The sequence below is a fragment of the Ranitomeya variabilis genome, chromosome 2 (assembly GCF_051348905.1).
Source record: "Ranitomeya variabilis isolate aRanVar5 chromosome 2, aRanVar5.hap1, whole genome shotgun sequence".
Classification (NCBI taxonomy): domain Eukaryota; kingdom Metazoa; phylum Chordata; class Amphibia; order Anura; family Dendrobatidae; genus Ranitomeya; species Ranitomeya variabilis.
Window position 1 is genome coordinate 670,264,886 of NC_135233.1, and position 18,905 is coordinate 670,283,790.

The 18,905-nt window shown below is 47.5% G+C and overlaps 1 protein-coding gene across 1 annotated transcript in view; it reads right to left on the reverse strand.

Annotated features, from left to right (window-relative positions):
• The window catches only part of HECA (hdc homolog, cell cycle regulator), an 84,007-nt gene extending 65,810 nt beyond the window's left edge, over positions 1-18,197 (reverse strand). The window contains exon 1 of the mRNA XM_077289240.1: positions 17,641-18,197. Coding sequence (XP_077145355.1) covers positions 17,641-17,902 — 262 coding nt within the window. The 5' untranslated portion in view covers positions 17,903-18,197. The remainder of the gene's footprint in view (positions 1-17,640) is intronic.
• Positions 18,198-18,905: the final 708 nt, after the last annotated feature.

The window sequence follows — 18,905 nt, forward strand, 5'->3', positions numbered from 1 at the left end:
GCTTATGTCCTCCTTCATCCCCCAGTCCCTCATAGTCATACTCACCTGTCCCCCACACTGCACGGCCGTGCCGACATCCCTCGCGCTCTATCCCGACTCCCGGCGGCGGCGCAGCATCTTCTTCCTGCTTGTGCGGTCATGTGATACTGTCATTAAGGTCATGAATATGCGCATATTCATGACCTTAATGAGCGGTACCCAATGACCGCACAAGCAGGACGAGCTGCAGTGCAGACGCCGAGACCATCGCTGGAGCAGGGTGAGTATCGTCTTCAAGGGGGGCGGCCGGCCGGCGGGGGGCCCGAGAGCAGTGGGGCGGGCCCTGCCAGCAGGTGTCAGGGCCTGGGCCCACCGGAGGATCCTCCGGTTCTCCGGTGGGCCAGGCCGAGCCTGTGTATACCACCCGGACCAGCCTGCACCTGTCAGTGCCTATCTGGATACCACACTGACCTGTCTGTCTGTGATTCCTGTATTCCTGCAGCGCCTGCCTGCATCTACTGTCCTTTTCTTCCGGGTTATTCCAGCTACCAGTACCTTGGGGGGTCAGCTGCCATGAGTACGTGGTCTCAGTGTACACTATGTGATGTATATACAGCAATCTCAGTGTATCTATCCTATAGGATGAATCTACAGCAGTCTGTGTAGCCTATGTGATGTACACTGTGTTCCAAATTATTATGCAAATTGGATTTAAGTGTCATAATGATTCAATTGTTTTGTTTTTCAAATAAACTCATGGATGGTATTGTGTCTCAGGGCTCAAAGTATCAGTGAAATCAATCTTAAACACATGAGATAATTAGTTTTCCAGGTGATTCTAATTAAAGGAAAACTACTTAAAAATGATGTTCCACATTATTAAGCAGGCCACAGGTTTCAATCAATATGGGAAATAAAAAGGATCTCTCTGCTGCTGAAAAGCGTTAAATCGTGCAATGCCTTGAACAAGGTATGAAAACATTAGATATTTCATGAAAACTTAAGAGTGATCATTATACTGTGAAGAGATTTGTGACTGAAACAGAGCACAGACAGAGTTCATGCAGATAAAGGCATGAGGAAGGTTTCTGCCAGACAAATTCATTGGATTAAGAGAGCAGCTACCAAAATACCATTACAAAGCAGCAGTTATTTGAAGCTCCTGGTGTAGGATCCTTCAAGGGTTTGCTGTGGTGCATAAACCTACTATTCAGCCACACCTAAACAATGTTCACAAGCAGAAACGGTTGCAGTGGGCCCAGACATACAGTACAGACCAAAAGTTTGGACACACCTTCTCATTTAAAGATTTATCTGTATTTTCATGACTAAGAAAATAGTACATTCACACTGAAGGCATCAAAACTATGAATTAACACATGTGGAATTATATACTTAACAAAAAAGTGTGAAACAACTGAAAATATGTCATATATTCTAGGTTCTTCAAAGTAGCCACCTTTTGCTTTGATGACTGCTTTGCACACTCTTGGCATTCTCTTGATGAGCTTCAAGAGGCAGTCACCGGGAATGGTCTTCCAACAATCTTGAAGGAGTTCCCAGAGATGCTTAGCACTTGTTGGCCCTTTTGCCTTCACTCTGCGGTCCAGCTCACCCCAAACCATCTCGATTGGGATCAGGTCTGGTGACTGGAGGCCAGGTCATCTGGAGTAGCACCCCATCACTCTCCTTCTTGGTCAAATAGCCCTTACACAGCCTGGAGATGTGTTTGGGGTCATTGTCCTGTTGAAAAATAAATGATAGTCCAACTAAACGCAAACCGGATGGAATAGCATGCCGCTGCAAGATGCTGTGGTAGCCATGCTGGTTCAGTATGCCTTCAATTTTGAATAAATCCCCAACAGTGTCACCAGCAAAGCGCCCCCACACCATCATACCTCCTACTCCATGCTTCACAGTGGGAACCAGGCATGTAGAGTCCATCCGTTTGGAATAATTAGAGGGGATAACTCAGGAGATTTTTTGCGTGGAACAAGACAACTACAGGACACAGTTTTATAAGTGGTAAAGTCTATATTATCACGCGGTGATCCAAACAGGTGCAGAGAGAAACTCAAGTCCACAACACTTGGTGTTAATATTAAATGCAGCTTAGCAGTCTATAGGAAACTTCAGAGGAAAATGCAATCACGCAGAAAGTCTATGAAGCACAATTATTCTTGAGGATACTTGACATGAATAAGTCCTTGCTTAGTCCAAAACACAGATAGATATGCTTATAAGGCAGTTCAAATAATATCTTAGCTCAACCAGGGAGGCCTGTGTAATAGTCTCAGGTTATTGCAGAGCAGCAGCAGCTTACATGTCCAGCAAATGCAGATGGAAGTAAACACGAGCAGCAGATGAAGGATTACTGGAACTGGTGTATGCAGCAGGAACTCAGAGAAGAGCAGAGTAGCAGGATAACCCCACAGGTTCACAGGAGCAGGTATATAGCCAGGGAGTAACCAGAGGTCAGGAGCTGGATGCAAGGCAGAATACTCTAGCACAGACTGAAGGCTAGGGTGGAGTTTTATAGCAGGAAGACATAGTGAACATGAGACCAAAGACGCCATCTTGGAAAAGGGCAGTAATGCACAAAAGGTAATAAAAAATGTTCAGAGTCCTGACAGTACTCCCTCCTTAGAAGCGGCCTCAGGACGATCCTGGACCTGGTTTCTCAGGGAATCTCTGATGAAAACGAGAAATCTTCTGTTGGGCATTGATGTTTTCCACAGGTTCCCAAGAGTCTTCCTCAGGGGGATATCCCTGCCTTCTTATCAGATATTGGAGCCGATTAATGCGAATCCTGGAATCAACAATTTCCTCCACCACAAATTGTTCTTGCTCATCAATCACCACAGGCTGCGGAGGTGGCACAACACGTCCCTGGAAGGTATTAGGAGATACAGGCTTTAGTAAAGATACATGAAAAACTGGGTGTACCTTCATAGTCCTAGGCAACTTCAGCCGGCAGGCCACAAAGCTCACAATACCGTTGATCTTGAAAGGGCCGATGAATTTCTGTCCAAGTTTTTGTGAAGGAACGTTTAACTTCAGATTCTTAGTTGCTAACCACACGGAATCTCCTACCTTGAACATGGGTGCAGCTTTACGGAATCTATCAGCCGATCTCTTATAACGTTCTTGAGCTGTGGTCAGGGATTCCTTCAGGATCTTCAGATTTTGCCTCATCGCAGTCAGCCTTTCCTCCACTGCCGGAACCGGAGAATTAATTGGAGACCTACGTAAGATACACGGATGATAACCCAAATTGGCAAAGAAAGGTGTAAATTTAGTGGAGGCGCTCTGAGAATTGTTATATGAAAATTCGGCTAACGGCAGCAACTCCAACCAATCATCCTGGAGATGGCTGACATAGCATCTTAGATATTGTTCCAGCGTCTGGTTGGTACGCTCAGTCTGACCATTTGTCTGGGGATGGTAAGCAGAAGAGAGACAGACATTAATATTGAGTGCAGAGCAAAACCCCTTCCAGAATCTTGAAGTGAACTGCACTCCACGGTCAGAGATGATCTCATCCGGAACCCCATGCAACCGAAAGACATTCTGTATAACCAAGTTCACTGTATCTTTAGCTGAGGGGAGGCCGGTGCACGGAACAAAATGAGCAGCTTTAGTCAGGCGATCAACTACCACCATGATTCTATTCATGCCCCCCGATGTAGGCAGCTCCACAATAAAGTCCATTGATATAGACCCCCGAGGGCGGGACGGAACAGGTAATGGTTGTAGAAGACCCGTAGGTGCCACATGAGGAGCCTTGTAACAAGCACATACCTCGCAAGAGAGAACATAGTCCTTGGTATCCTTCAGGCAAGTTGGCCACCAGAAGAATTGGCTCAGGAACTCTTGTGTCTTCTGTACCCCCCTGTGACCAGCCAACTTGGAGTCATGTACCAACTTGAGGATCTGCAGATGGACGACCTCAGGGACGTAGATACGTCGATCGCTGAACCACATGCCACCCTTAAAGATAAGATTAATATCCACAGGTGGGTTGGCCAGAAATACATCACCGTCATAGGCCTCCCTACACTCCTTCCACAAGTCCTGATCGTGGATAACTCCGATGAAATTGGCATCAGATAGAATGGTCTTGGACGGGGATTCAGGTACAGAATCCGCAGCATGGATTCGGGATAAAGCATCAGCCTTCCCATTAGGAGAACCTGGACGGTACGAGATAACAAAGTTAAATTGATTTAAAAATAAGTTCCAACGAGCCTGACGAGGAGAAAGACATCTAGCAGATCGAAGGAACTCTAAATTGCGATGGTCAGTTAGCACTATGATCTGTTGTGCAGCTCCTTGCATCTGATGCCTCCATTCTTTGAAAGCCGCAATAATAGCCAGCAATTCCTTGTCTCCCACGTCGTAATTCTTCTCTGCTGCGGTTAGTCTATGGGAAAAGACAGCACAAGGATGTAGCAGACCCTTCTCTCCAGTTCTTTGGGAGAGAATAGCCCCTGTTGTGAATTCTGCTCTTGTGTTCCCTCCGGTGGTTGTTGGTAGTAATGCAGTTGTCCCTGGGTTGCAATCCTGGGCAGGTGTCCCTGCTGATTGCAGCTCTGACTGGGATATTTAGGTGTGCAGGATTCATTAGCCCTTGCCAGTTGTCCATTGTTCTTGGAGGTTTTGCATCTCTGTCTGGTTCCTCCTGCCCTGCTGCCAAATCAGCAAAGATAAGTGTCTGGTTTTGTTTCTACAGCACACATGCTGTGTGCTTTACAATTCAGTACTATTCAATGTTTTTTCTTGTCCAGCTTAGACTGTGTTTGGATATTTCAGTCAAGTTGGATTCTCAGGAGATGCAGATATACATTCCATGTCTTTAGTTAGATGGTTTTGTATTATCTGCTGTGGATATTTTTAGGGTTTTAATACTGACCGCTTAGTATTCTGTCCTATCCTTTCCTATTTAGCTAGCGTGGCCTCTTTTGCTAAATCCTGATTTCTGCCTGCGTGTGTCTTTCCTCTAATACTCACAGTCAATATTTGTGGGGGGCTGCCTATCCTTTGGGGTTCTGCTCTGAGGCAAGATAGAATTCCCATTTCCTTCCTATAGGGGTATTTAGTCCTCCGGCTGTGTCGAGGTGTCTAGGATGTGTTAGGTACACCCCACGGCTACTTCTAGTTGCGGTGACAGTTTAGGGTTTGCGGTCAGTACAGGTTCCACCTACTCCTGAGAAAGTCTCATGCGGCTCCAAGGTCACCGGATCATAACAAGCCCCCAAAGCATTATCAGAAGCGTCCACCTCCACAATGAAAGAAAGTGTTGGATCTGGGTGTATCAACAGCGGTGCTGATGTGAAACAGATCTTAAGCCGGTCAAAAGCTTCTTGAGCCTGTGATGACCACTTAAAGGGCTTTTCCTTCTTTGTCAAGGAAGTAATGGGACGGACAATATCAGAAAAATTTTGAATGAAGCGTCTGTAGAAATTTGCAAAACCAATAAAACGTTGGACCTCCTTAACGTTCTTGGGTACCGGCCAGTCAAGGATAGACTGAATCTTACCAGATTCCATGTTCAGCCCCTGGGGAGAGATGATATAACCTAAGAACTGTATCTCAGAACGATGGAACTCGCATTTCTCCAGCTTAACCCCTTACTGACATCGGACGGTATAGTATGTCCGATGTCAGCTCCCCTGCTTTGATGCAGGGCTCCGCGGTGAGCCTGCATCAAAGCCAGGACATGTCAGCTGTTTTGAACAGCTGACATGTGCCTGCAATAGCGGCGGGTGAAATCGCGATTCACCCGCCGCTATTAACTAGTTAAATGCCGCTGTCAAACGCAGACAGCGGCATTTAACTACCGCATCCGGCCGGGCGGCCGGAAATGACGGCATCGCCGACCCCCGTCACATGATCGGAGGTCGGCGATGCTTCTCCATTGTAACCATAGAGGTCCTTGAGACCTCTATGGTTACTGATCGCCGGTAGCTGTAAGCGCCACCCTGTGGTCGGCGCTCACAGCACACCTGCATTTCTGCTACATAGCAGCGAACAGCAGATCGCTGCTATGTAGCAGAGGCGATCGGGTTGTGCCTGCTTCTAGCCTCCCATGGAGGCTATTGAAGCATGGCAAAAGTTAAAAAAAAAAAGTTAAAAAAAATGTGAAAAAATAAAAAAAATATAAAAGTTTAAATCACCCCCCTTTCGCCCCAATCAAAATAAATCAATTAAAAAAAAAAATCAAATCTACACATATTTGGTATCGCCACGTTCAGAATCGCCCGATCTATCAATAAAAAATAAGCATTAACCTGATCGCTAAACGGCGTAACGAGAAAAAAAATCGAAACGCCAGAATTACGTTTTTTTTGGTCGCCGCGACATTGCATTAAAATGCAATAACGGGCGATCAAAAGAACGTATCTGCACCGAATTGGAATCATTAAAAATGCCAGCTCGGCACACAAATAATAAGCCCTCAACCGAACCCAGATCATGAAAAATTGGAGACGCTACGAGTATCGGAAAATGGCGCAATTTTTTTTTTTTTTTTAGCAAACTTTGGAATTTTTTTTCACCACTTAGGTAAAAAATAACCTAGTCATGTTAGGTGTCTGTGAACTCGTAGTGACCTGGAGAATCATAATGGCAGGTCAGTTTTAGCATTTAGTGAACCTAGCAAAAAAGCCAAGCAAAAAACAAGTGTGGGATTGCACTTTTTTTGCAATTTCACCGCACTTTTTTCCCGTTTTCTAGTACACGACATGGTAAAACCAATTATGTCGTTCAAAAGTACAACTCGTCCCGCAAAAAAAGAAGCCCTTACATGGCCAAATTGACAGAAAAATAAAAAAGTTATGGCTCTGGGAAGGAGGGGAGTGAAAAACGAACACGGAAAAACGAAAAATCCCACGGTCATGAAGGGGTTAATATACAGATGGTTCTCTTTCAGACGTCTTAAAACAGTTTTGACATGTTCTTCATGTTCCTGTAGAGAGTCAGAAAAGATTAGTATATCGTCCAAATAGATCACTACAAACTGGTCCAACAAATCTCTGAAAATGTCATTAGCAAGGTGTTGAAACGTTGCAGGGCCGTTACAAAGCCCGAAGGGCATCACAAGAGATTCAAAGTGTCCATACCGGCATCTGAATGCTGTCTTCCACTCATCCCCTGGAAGAATACGCACCAAATTATAAGCCCCACGAAGATCCAGTTTAGAGAACAACTTAGCATGGCGGACTCTTTCCAGTAATTCGGAAATCAGAGGCAAAGGGTAACGGTTTCGTACGGTTACCTTATTGAGTTCCCGATAGTCAACACAGGGTCTCAGGGTTCCATCCTTCTTCTTTACAAAAAAGATAGGTGCCCCTGCTGGTGAGGAAGAAGGACGTATGAAGCCTTTGGCCAGATTTTCATCAATATACTCCTTTAAGGCTTGAAGCTCAGGCGCCGCCAAAGGGTATACGTTACCAAAAGGAATAGCTGCTCCAGGAAGCAACTCAATGGGACAGTCATAATGCCTGTGTGGAGGAAGCTGATCTGCATTCTTCTTGTCACAGATGTCAGAGAACTCTTTATATGCTGGAGGTAAAAAAAAACACCTGTACATGTGGTTCCATAGCCGTGGACTCAGGGACAGCTTCTGTTAACGCTGAGTTGCTCCTTGTTGCAAAGATAATCTCCTTGGTCTCCCAGTTGATAATTGGGTTCTGAGAACGCAACCAAGGAATGCCTAAAATCACAGGAAAATGAGAAGAAATTAGCAAGAAAGAAAGTTGCTCCTGATGATTAGGCTCCAACAAAATTTTAAGGGGTACGGTCTCCTGATCCACAGGCCCAGAGATTAAAGGTGACCCATCCACTGTTCCCATGGTAATTGGAGAGGCTCTTTGCTGAATTTCAATACCATGTTCCTTGGCAAATGCGATATCCATGAAATTGCCACCTGCACCAGAGTCAATCATAGCTGCACTGGAAATCCACTGTCCTGAACACAGGATCTTAATAGGGAGAGAACAGTGAGAGTTCTTTTCCTTAAGCTCCTTGGGGGGTGAAGTCAGAGAAAGTGAATGGAATACAGCATTTAAAGGCAGGCTACATTCAGAGATGTCAGATTCATCATCACAGTGGTCATACTCCCCTACTGCTGCTAGCACCTTGTTAGGCTGTCTAGGACACTTAGGACAATTGATCAAGAAGTGGTCAGACTGGCCGCAGTAGAAACATAGACTTTCACGAAGCGATGCTCCCGGAGCTCATTGATCTCGCGCCTCTGAACGGAATCAATTTGCATGGGCACCTCCTCCACCTCCCGAAATGTTTTACCTGCAGGCTCTTTGGAAGGAAGGGAAAAGTTAGAAATACGGTTATATGCAGCAAACTTCTCCTGCCTACGCTCAGTAAGGCGAATGTCAATGCGCACACAATGCTGTATAAATGTCTCTAGCTCTTGTGGTGACTCAGAGCGAGCTAGTTCATCTTTTACAATACTAGACAGACCCCTTTAAAATAGGCAATTGTGCATAACTGTCCCAATTGGTATCTACCGCTAATCTCCTGAATTCAGTAGCATACTCAATAACAGAACGTTTTGCCTGGCGTAAAGACAAGAAAGCAGATTCAGCGGTTGCACGGCAATTAGAATCATCAAACATTAATGCCATAGTGGCCAAGAAATCATCCAAGTTATTTAACCGTGGGTCACGAGACTCAATCATCGGATTCGCCCAGGCGAGCGCTCGTGCGGTCAGCAGCATTATTACACACAATACTTTGGATCTATCATTAGGAAAACGGTCAGCATGCACATCAAAATATAGCATACATTGATTCACAAAGCCATGAAATTTGTCACGATCACCATTAAATCTGAACGGGGGCAACTTAGGTGGGCTAGCTGGTGGCGGTTGCCCAGAGGGAAAAGTCGCTTGTGCAGCTATTTTCGTGCTTATGTCCTGAAAAGCCCGTCCATACTGGGACTCTATGCCAGCAAGTTTGTTTTCCTGGGATGCCATGCGGGTGCTTAAGTCCTGCAAAGTCTGTCCAAACACTTGTTGATTGTGTTCAAAGCTTCCAAACTTCTTTTGCAGACCTTCCACATCTTTCTGCAGTGATCTAATTATGGAAAACACCTGCTCTAGTCTGCTTTCTGCAGTCATTGTTCCAGCAGTCTCCTTTTTTTTTAGGCTAGAGTATCCTGTTATAATTATAGGGGATAACTCAGGAGACTCTTTGCGTGGAACAAGACAACTACAGGACACAGTTTTATAAGTGGTAAAGTCTATATTATCACACGGTGATCCAAACAGGTGCAGAGAGAAACTCAAGTCCACAACACTTGGTGTAAATATTAAATGCAGCTTAGCAGTCTATAGGAAACTTCAGAGGAAAATGCAATCACGCAGAAAGTCTACGAAGCACAATTATTCTTGAGGATACTTGACACGAATAAGTCCTTGCTTAGTCCAAAACACAGATAGATATGCTTATAAGGCAGTTCAAATAATATCTTAGCTCAACCAGGGAGGCCTGGGTAATAGTCTCAGGTTATTGCAGAGCAGCAGCAGCTTACATGTCCAGCAAATGCAGATGGAAGTAAACACGAGCAGCAGATGAAGGAGGATTACTGGAACTGGTGTATGCAGCAGGAACTCAGAGCAGAGTAGCAGGATAACACCACAGGTTCACAGTAGCAGGTATATAGCCAGGGAGTAACCAGAGGTCAGGAGCTGGATGCAAGGCAGAATACTCTAGCACAGACTGAAGGCTGGGGTGGAGTTTTATAGCAGGAAGACACAGTGCACATGAGACCAAAGAAGCCATCTTGGAAAAGGGCAGTAATGCACAAAAGGTAATAAAAAATGTTCAGAGTCCTGACACCGTTCACCTTTTCTGTTGTCGCACAAAGACACGGTGGTTGGAAGCAAAGATCTCAAATTTGGACTCATCAGACCAAAGCACAGATTTCCACTGCTCTAATGTCCATTCCTTGTGTTCTTTAGCCCAAACAAGTCTCTTCTGCTTGTTGCCTGTCCTTAGCAGTGGTTTCCTAGCAGCTATTTTACCATGAAGGCCTGCTGCACAAAGTCTCCTCTTAACAGTTGTTGTAGAGATGTGTCTGCTGCTAGAACTTTGTGTGGCATTGACCTGGTCTCTAATCTGAGCTGCTGTTAACCTGCCATTTCTGAGGCTGGTGACTTGGATAAACTCATCCTCAGAAGCAGAAGTGACTCTTGGTCTTCCTTTCCTGGGGCGGTCCTCATGTGAGACAGTTTCTTTGTAGCGCTTGATGGTTTTTGCAACTGCACTTGGGGACACTTTCAAAGTTTTTCCAATTATTCGGACTGACTGACCTTCATTTCTTAAAGTAATGATGGCCACTTGTTTTTCTTTACTTAGCTACTTTTTTCTTGCCATAATAGAAATTCTAACAGTCTATTCAGTAGGACTATCAGCTGGGTATCCACCAGATTTTTGCACAACACAACTGATGGTCCTAACTCCATTTATAAGGCAAGAAATCCCACTTATTAAACCTGACAGGGCACACCTGTAAAGTGAAAACCATTCCCGGTGACTACCTCTTGAAGCTCATCAAGAGAATGCCAAGAGTGTGCAAAGAAGTCATCAAAGCAAAAGGTGGCTACTTTGAAGAACCTAGAATATAAGACATATTTTCAGTTGTTTCATACTTTTTTGTTAAGTACATAATTCCACATGTGTTAATTCATAGTTTTAATGCCTTGAGTGCGAATGTACAATTTTCATAGCCATGAAAATATAGAAAAATCTTTAAATGAGAAGGTGTGTCCAAACTTTTGGTCTGTACTGTACACGAAGACTAATTTCCAAACAGTCTTGTTTACTGATGAGTGTCGAGCAACCCTGGATGGTCCAGATGGATGGAGTAGTGGATGGTTGGTGGATGGCCACCATGTCCCAACAAGGCTGCGACATCAGCAAGGAGGTGGAGTCATGTTTTGGGCCGGAATCATGGGGAAACAGCTGGTAGGGCCCTTTAAGGTTCCTGAAGGTGTGAAAATGACCTCTGCAAAGTATATAGAGTTTCTGACTGACAACTTTCTTCCATGGTATAAAAAGCAGAAATGTGCCTTCAGGAGAAAAATCATCTTCATGCATGACAATGCACCTTCTCATGCTGCAAAGAATACCTGAGTCATTGCTGCTATGGGCATAAAAGGAAAGAAACTCATGGTGTGGCCACCATCTTCCCCTGACCTCAACCCTATAGAGAACCTTTGGAGTATCATCAAGCAAAAGATCTATGAGGGTGGGAGGCAGTTCATATCAAAACAGCAGCACTGGGAGGCTATTCTGACTTCATGCAAAGAAATACAAGCAGAAACTCTCCAAAAACTCACAAGTTCAATGGATGCAAGAATTGTGAGGGTGATATCAAAGAAGGGGTCCTATGTTAACATGTAACTTGGCCTGTTAGGATGTTTTTGTCATGATCCAGTCCCGAGTTTATTTTCAGCTACCTTGTCTCTGGACTGGTCATGCGGGAGTTAATCCCCTCTGCCTCGCTTTGAAGCTGGCTTGGCTATTTCAGTCCTCTGCAGCCTGTGGGCCAGTGTCAGCTATAGGTCATGCTCCCCTGACCTGTATAATTGCATTAGTGATCCTTGTGCCTCTGACTGCCTGTACCCGTGTTTTCAGTCTGATACCACGCTCCCCGACTGGCTTAGACTCTGGCTTGTACCCCGACTTCGTCTTACGTCTCACGTTTTGGTTACCACGTTCCCGGTAGGCTCTGATTTCTTGCTTGTCCCTGACTATTCTTCTGACTGCCCCTGTGTACTGCACTGACCTCTCTGGGTATGATCTTGGCTTGTCTGACTTCTCTTTCGTTACCTGTGGAGTGGCACCTGTGCTGCTGTTCAAGTGTTGCTACGCTGTGTGTACAACCTCTCTTCCCTCACCAGCACCCCCTGGTGGAGGTTGCACTATACTGCACTGCAGCAGCACATTACAGTTTTGGAGTAAAATAGCTTTATTGTTCAGTGAATGTGACCTCCTAATGCTGCAAATTCCACAAAACAGCATTTTCAGTTCTTTAAAACATATCAAATGTTTAGAAATTCTACTGTGCCTAATAATTTGGAACAGTGCATTTTGAGTTTGTATTCATTTTAAAGATTATACTGTTATCATTGGGAGGTTTCTTCAATAAAATGTGATGTATAATCTAACTGGTGATGGCTTTTATTAGACTGACTGTCATTTGCAACGACCATTTAGGAAAACCCAAGAAAAAAAAATATAATTTTTGCATAATAATTTGGAACATGGTGTATAGTCTGGATGTAACGGCCCTGGCTGTGGTGGGGAGGTGGGTAAGCGGCATCGTCAGAGCAGCGGGTCACAAGAGGCTGGAGCCAGCGGCTTCGGCTAACTCTTGTGCCGCTGCTAAAGAGAAATTAATATTCACAGCATTCCACGCCCATGGGCGTGGAGGGCAATGAATATTCATTTATCTTTAATAATAGTATCTTGGTATGATTGGCCCCATCACAAAACATTAAAGAAAAAAATAAAACATTACACTTACCTTCCCGGGGCTCCCTTGCAGCATCCTTCTCTGTTGCCAGCAGCTGCTTTATGCTTGTAAGCACAGCATGGCAGGGACGTCATGCGCTGCTCACAAGCAGAGCACAGCTGCCGGAATACTCACTGCTCTGCACACCTGGACTTGTGCACGCAGAGAGCAGCGTGTATTCATTGCTCTTCAGTAGCGCGCAAAGTGTTAGCCACCGGCTTTCTGCTACTACTGGCGGTCATGTGTGCCACTACTTAAAAGAAATGAATATTCACCTCTCTCCACACGTGACCACAGGAAGCCGACGGCTGACACTGCGCGCTTCTGAAGAGCAATGAATACTCACAGCTCTCTGCACGCACAGTCCCTGTGTGCAGAGCAGTGAGTATTCCGGCAGCTGTGCTCTGCTTGTGAGCAGCGCATAACATCCCTGCCATGTGCTGCTTACAAGTATAAAGCAGCTGCTGGCATCAACAAGATGCTGCGAGGAAGCGCTGGGAAGGTAAGTGTAATGTTTTGTTTAATGTTTTCTGATGGGACCCTGCATATCAGGATAGTGATGGGGGGTCATGCATACTAGGACTAGATGGGGGCCATGCACACCAGGATGAGGATGAGGGGGCACATGCACACCAGGAAAGGGATCCACACATACCAGGATAGGGATGAGGAGGCATGCATAACAGGATAGGGATGAGGGATCCACACATACCAGGATAGGGATGAGGGGGCCATGCACACCAGGATAGGGATGAGGGATCCACGCATACCAGGATAGGGATGAGGGGGCCATGCACACCAGGATAGGGATGAGGGATCCATGCATACCAGGATAGGGATGAGGTGGCCATGCACATCAGGATAGGGATGAGGGGGCCATGTATATAGGATGGGGATGAGGGAACCATATATACCAGGATAGGGATAAGGAGACCAAATATACCAGGATAGGGGGTATTAAGAACAGAATTTACCACATTGTTTACGTCAATTTTTTTTTCCTAATTTCCTCCTCTAAAACCTAGGTGCGTCTCATGGTTCGGTGCGCCTTATAGTCCGAAAAATACGGGTAATTGCATTTTATTGCATGAAATAAGTATCTGATCACCTATCAACCAACAAGAATTCTGGCTCTCACAGACCTGTTAGTTTTTCTTTAAGAAGCCCTCCTACTCTGCACCCCTTACCTGTATCCACTGCACCTGTTTGAACTTGTTATCTGTATAAAAGACATCTGTCCACACAATCACATTCCAACCTCTCCACCATGGCCAAGACCAAAGAGCTGTCTAAGGATACCAGGGACAAAATTGTAGACCTGCACAATGCTGAGATGGGCTACAGGACAATAACAAGCAGCTTGGTGAGAAGGCAACAACTGTTAGCGCAGTTATTTGAAAATGGAAGAAACACATGATGATTGTCAATATTCCTCGGTCTGGGGCTCTATGCAAGATGTTGCCTCGTGGGGAAAGGATAATTCTGAGAAAGATCAGTAAGCAGCCCAGAACTACAAGGGAGGATCTGGTCAATGACCACAAGAGGGCTGGGACCACAGTCTTAAACATTACCGATAATAATATGCTACGCTGTCATGGATTCAAATCCAGCAGGGCATGCAAGGTCCCCCATCTCATGCCAGCCCTTGTACAGGCCCGTTTGAAGTTTGCCATCAAGCGGATCCAGAGGAGGCATGATAGAAGGTCATGTGGTCAGATATTGAAATATATCGTGGCACAGCTGTGTTGGTGCACTAGATAGGTTCCCCAAACCAGTGAACATATAGTAAATAATTAGGCACTCAACTTATTCGTGGTTGTAGCTTTTAAAAAAGTTTTTTTATTGCAGTCCAAAATAAAACGTTTCGGTCAACACGAGACCTTCTTCAGTAAACCGACTGCTCAAGTGGTAAGTATCGCAGGTGTCCCTGTACATCAATTGGGTCCAAATATATGGGTTACAGCCCTAAGTGACCTAACGGGAGAGTAATCACCCAGCCATTGTTATGCGTCTAATGTGACGTGAAGGCCAAAAGCTCCAAATTTATATTGTGTCAATAACCATAAGTGTCTGTAGTGTTGCGCCTCTAACGCGGTGTCCGCCGCTGGTTAGATCTAGATTGTTTTCAAAGTTCCTCCTCTAAAACCTAGGTGCGTCTTATGGTCCGATGTGTCTTAATAGTCCGAAAAATACATAATGTAAAATTCATACAATCTGATTTTCTGGATTTGTTTTTTTAGATTCTGTCTCTCACAGTTGAGGAGTACCTACGATAAAAATTACAGACTTCTTCATTCTCTGCCGCATGGGAAAACTTGCAAAATCGGCAGTGTATCAAATACATATTTTCCTCACTGTATAGTAGATAGCATGGTGTCCTCGGTTGTACAGGTACTTTCCTGGCAGCAGCTGGTCTAACAATGCAATACAGGGAGCCAGATAATCAAATGTAAAATGTACTCTTCTGGTAAAAGAAAGAGCATAATACAGTATATTGCTTGGTGTTCACAGCAGTATAGCTACTTTCCTAGCAGCACATAACCCATAATATAGTAGATGGCACTGAGTTGTCAGCTGTGCAGGTACTTTCCTGGCAGCAAATGACATGTAAAACAGTAGATGGGACTGGTTCCTGAACTGTCAAAGTACTTTCCTGGCAGCAGCTACCCACAATACAGTAGATGTAGAGGTGGACATACCGCCAATGAAGCTGCACAGTGGCCTAGAGCTGGAGGGGAGGCCCACCAACACTAGCGCCCATTTCAACTGAATGGGAGTCTGACAGAGCACGATATTGTATTGCAGTGCAGAGACCCGCTGGCTCCCTGCACACCAATATACGCTGCCAGCCAATCAGAGGCTGGCAGCTGACATTGCAATGCATGTCACAGGTGGCGCATGGAAGTGGTGTCATGTGTCATGGCGGGCAAGTCGAAGTCAGCTGCCAGCTCCTGCACCGACTGTAGAAGAGGGACTCCTCGCATCATGGGAAAGGATGAAAGATTTTTATTTTTTTTTTTAAGTGTGCTGGATAAGAACAGGGAACATAATTACAGGAATGTGCCAAAGATGGAGTAAATGATACCAGGAAGGGGCTCAAGATGGGGATCATTATACCAGTAAAAAAAAGAAAGAAAAAGAAAATGGATGGGAGGACATTATTACTACTAGAGCATTGGGTCCACAATTCTACAGGTACTTTCCAAGAGGCAGCTAAAACATAATAGAGTGGATGGCACTGGGTCCTCAGTTTCAGGTACTTTACTGACAGCACCTAGCTCATAATACAGTAAATGACACTCTTTCCTCAGCTGTACAGGTACTTTCCTGGCGGTAGACAGTATCTATAACAAAGTAGATTACGCTGGACCCTCATCTATACAGGTACTTTCCTGTCAGCAGCTAGCTCATTATACAGTAGGTGGCACTTGCTCCTCAGCTGTACAGGTACTTTCCTGGCAGCAGCTAGCTCATTATACAGTAGGTGGCACTTGCTCCTCAGCTGTACAGGTACTTTCCTGGCAGCAGCTAGCTCATTATACAGTAGGTGGCACTTGCTCCTCAGCTGCACAGGTACTTTCCTGGCAGCAGCTAGCTCATTATACACTTGCTCCTCAGCTGTACAGGTACTTTCCTGGCAGCAGCTAGCTCATTATACAGTAGGTGGCACTTGCTCCTCAGCTGTACAGGTACTTTCCTGGCAGCAGCTAGCTCATTATACAGTAGGTGGCACTTGCTCCTCAGCTGTACATGTACTTTCCTGGCAGCAGCTAGCTCATTATACACTTGCTCCTCAGCTGTACAGGTACTTTCCTGGCAGCAGCTAGCTCATTATACAGTAGGTGACACTTGCTCCTCAGCTGTACAGGTACTTTCCTGGCAGCAGTTAGCTCAGCTTATTATACAGTAGATGGCACTTGCTCCTCAGCTGTACAGGTACTTTCCTGGCAGCACCTAGCTCATAATACAGCAATTGACACACTCTCCTCAGCTGTACAGGTACTTTCCTGGCAGCAGCTATCTCACACTTGCTCCTCAGCTGTACAGGTACTTTCCTGGCATCAGATAGTACACAGAATACAATAAATGGCACTGGCACTGGGTCCTCAGCTGTACAGGTAGCTAGAACCCAGAACATTCCTAGTAGTAGGTAGCACCCAGATCGCAATAGGTAGCACCCAGAACACAGCAGGTAGCACCCAGATCACAGCAGGTGGCACCCAGATCACAGCAGGTAGCACCCAGAACACAGCAGGTAGCACCCAGAACACAGCAGGTAGCACCCAGATCACAGCAGGTAGCACCCAGAACACAGCAGGTAGCACCCAGAACACAGCAGGTAGCACCCAGATCACAGCAGGTAGCACCCAGATCACAGCAGGTAGCACCCAGATCACAGCAGGTAGCACCCAGATCACAGCAGGTGGCACCCAGAACACAGCAGGTGGCACCCAGAACACAGCAGGTGGCACCCAGAACACAGCAGGTGGCACCCAGAACACAGCAGGTAGCACCCAGATCACAGCAGGTAGCACCCAGAACACAGCAGGTAGCACCCAGAACACAGCAGGTAGCACCCAGAACACAGCAGGTAGCACCCAGAACACAGCAGGTAGCACCCAGAACACGGTAGGAAGCACCCAGAACACGGTAGGTAGCACCCAGAACACAGTAGGTGACACCCAGAACACAGCAGGTAGCATCCAGATCACAGCAGGTAGCACCCAGAACACAGCAGGTAGCACCCAGAACACAGTAGGTGACACCCAGAACACAGCAGGTAGCATCCAGATCACAGCAGGTAGCACCCAGAACACAGTAGGTGACACCCAGAACACAGCAGGTAGCGCCCAGATCACAGCAGGTGGCACCCAGATCACAGCAGGTAGCACCCAGATCACAGCAGGTAGCACCCAGATCACAGCAGGTAGCACCCAGATCACAGCAGGTGGCACCCAGAACACAGCAGGTGGCACCCAGAACACAGTAGGTGACACTGGGTGCTCAGCTGTGTGGTGTGGCCTTTCATGGCCCAGGGGGCAGGGTTCTGCTATGGTGACCCTGTGAGCGGTGTCCCCGCCTGCAGTGACAGGTGAGCTGGGCACAGATAAGGCGCTTACCAGTCCTGCTGTCACTGGAAGGTGCGGCCGCTGCCAGTGGCGGAGCCGCCGATGCTGCAGAGAGCGCTGATGAAGATGCAGCTGCGGCTCCCGCTGTGGCTGCGGCCATGCCGCCTCCGCCTCCTCCTCCTCCTCCTGCCGCCGCTGCCGCCGCCACCACCGCTGCTGCTGCAGCCGCCGCCGTGGCTCCGTTATCCTGCTCATCCCCGCTGCTGTTCGCCCGCTTGTTCTTCTTGCCCTTGCTATTCTTCACGTTAGGCATTGCGGAGCCCGCAGTAGCTCAGTAGGCAGCGCTGCTCGCCCCGCCGGCCTTCATTACGGGAAACAAGCGCCGCAGCCTCCGGGGTTGCCCTTGCAGGCACCGAGCGTCACGGAGTGACATGCAGTGTGCCCGGAGCCCGGGGTGGCTGTGTGCAGCAGGGGCAGAAGGCGTGTCTCGTTGTTTTGATTCTGCTTTCCGTGCACTCTGTCCCTCCCCTCTGTCAATTTTTCCCTGTCTCTCATGACGTCACGGGCCTGCTGCCCATCCCTTTGTGACGTCACTGCCCTCTTCTCTCAGGGCCGCCCCCAACCCGTGCATGGCCGCACCCTCTGCTTCGCCCAATCCGGGGCGGGCGCGGTGCTGTGGGGCGGAGGCGGCGCTGTGGGGCGGGCGCGGCGCTGTGGGGCGGAGGCGGTGCTGTGGGGCGGGCGCGGCGCTGTGGGGCGGAGGCGGCGCTGTGGGGCGGAGGCGGCGCTGTGGGGCGGGCGCGGCGCTGTGGGGCGGAGGCGGTGCTGTGGGGCGGGCGCGGCGCTGTGGGGCGGAGGCGGTGCTGTGGGGCGGAGGCGGCGCTGTGGGGCGGAGGCGGTGCTGTGGGGCGGAGGCGGCGCTGTGGGGCGGAGGCGGTGCTGTGGGGCGGGCGCGGCGCTGTGGGGCGGAGGCGGCGCTGTGGGGCGGAGGCGGTGGTGTGTGGGGCGTGCGCGTGCGCGGTGCTGTGGCGGGCGGTGTTGTGTGGGGCGGGCGGTGTTGTGTGGGGCGGGGGCGCTGCAGCATTTCTAGCGTGACACAATGGAATGAGGAAAGTAGGCGCAGCCTGAGAGAGGACTGTGGCCACTACTATGGGGGTCCTGCCAGGGGGGCACCCGGACCAATGGCTCCCTACACTGCGCTCTCTGGAGGCTTCCACAGCTGCAGACTGCTGCTCAGGTTCTGCTGACGGTCCCTATTGAATTAAAGGGGGTTTCCATGACTTTACAAGTTGTATTTATTGTGTACATTTAGAAAG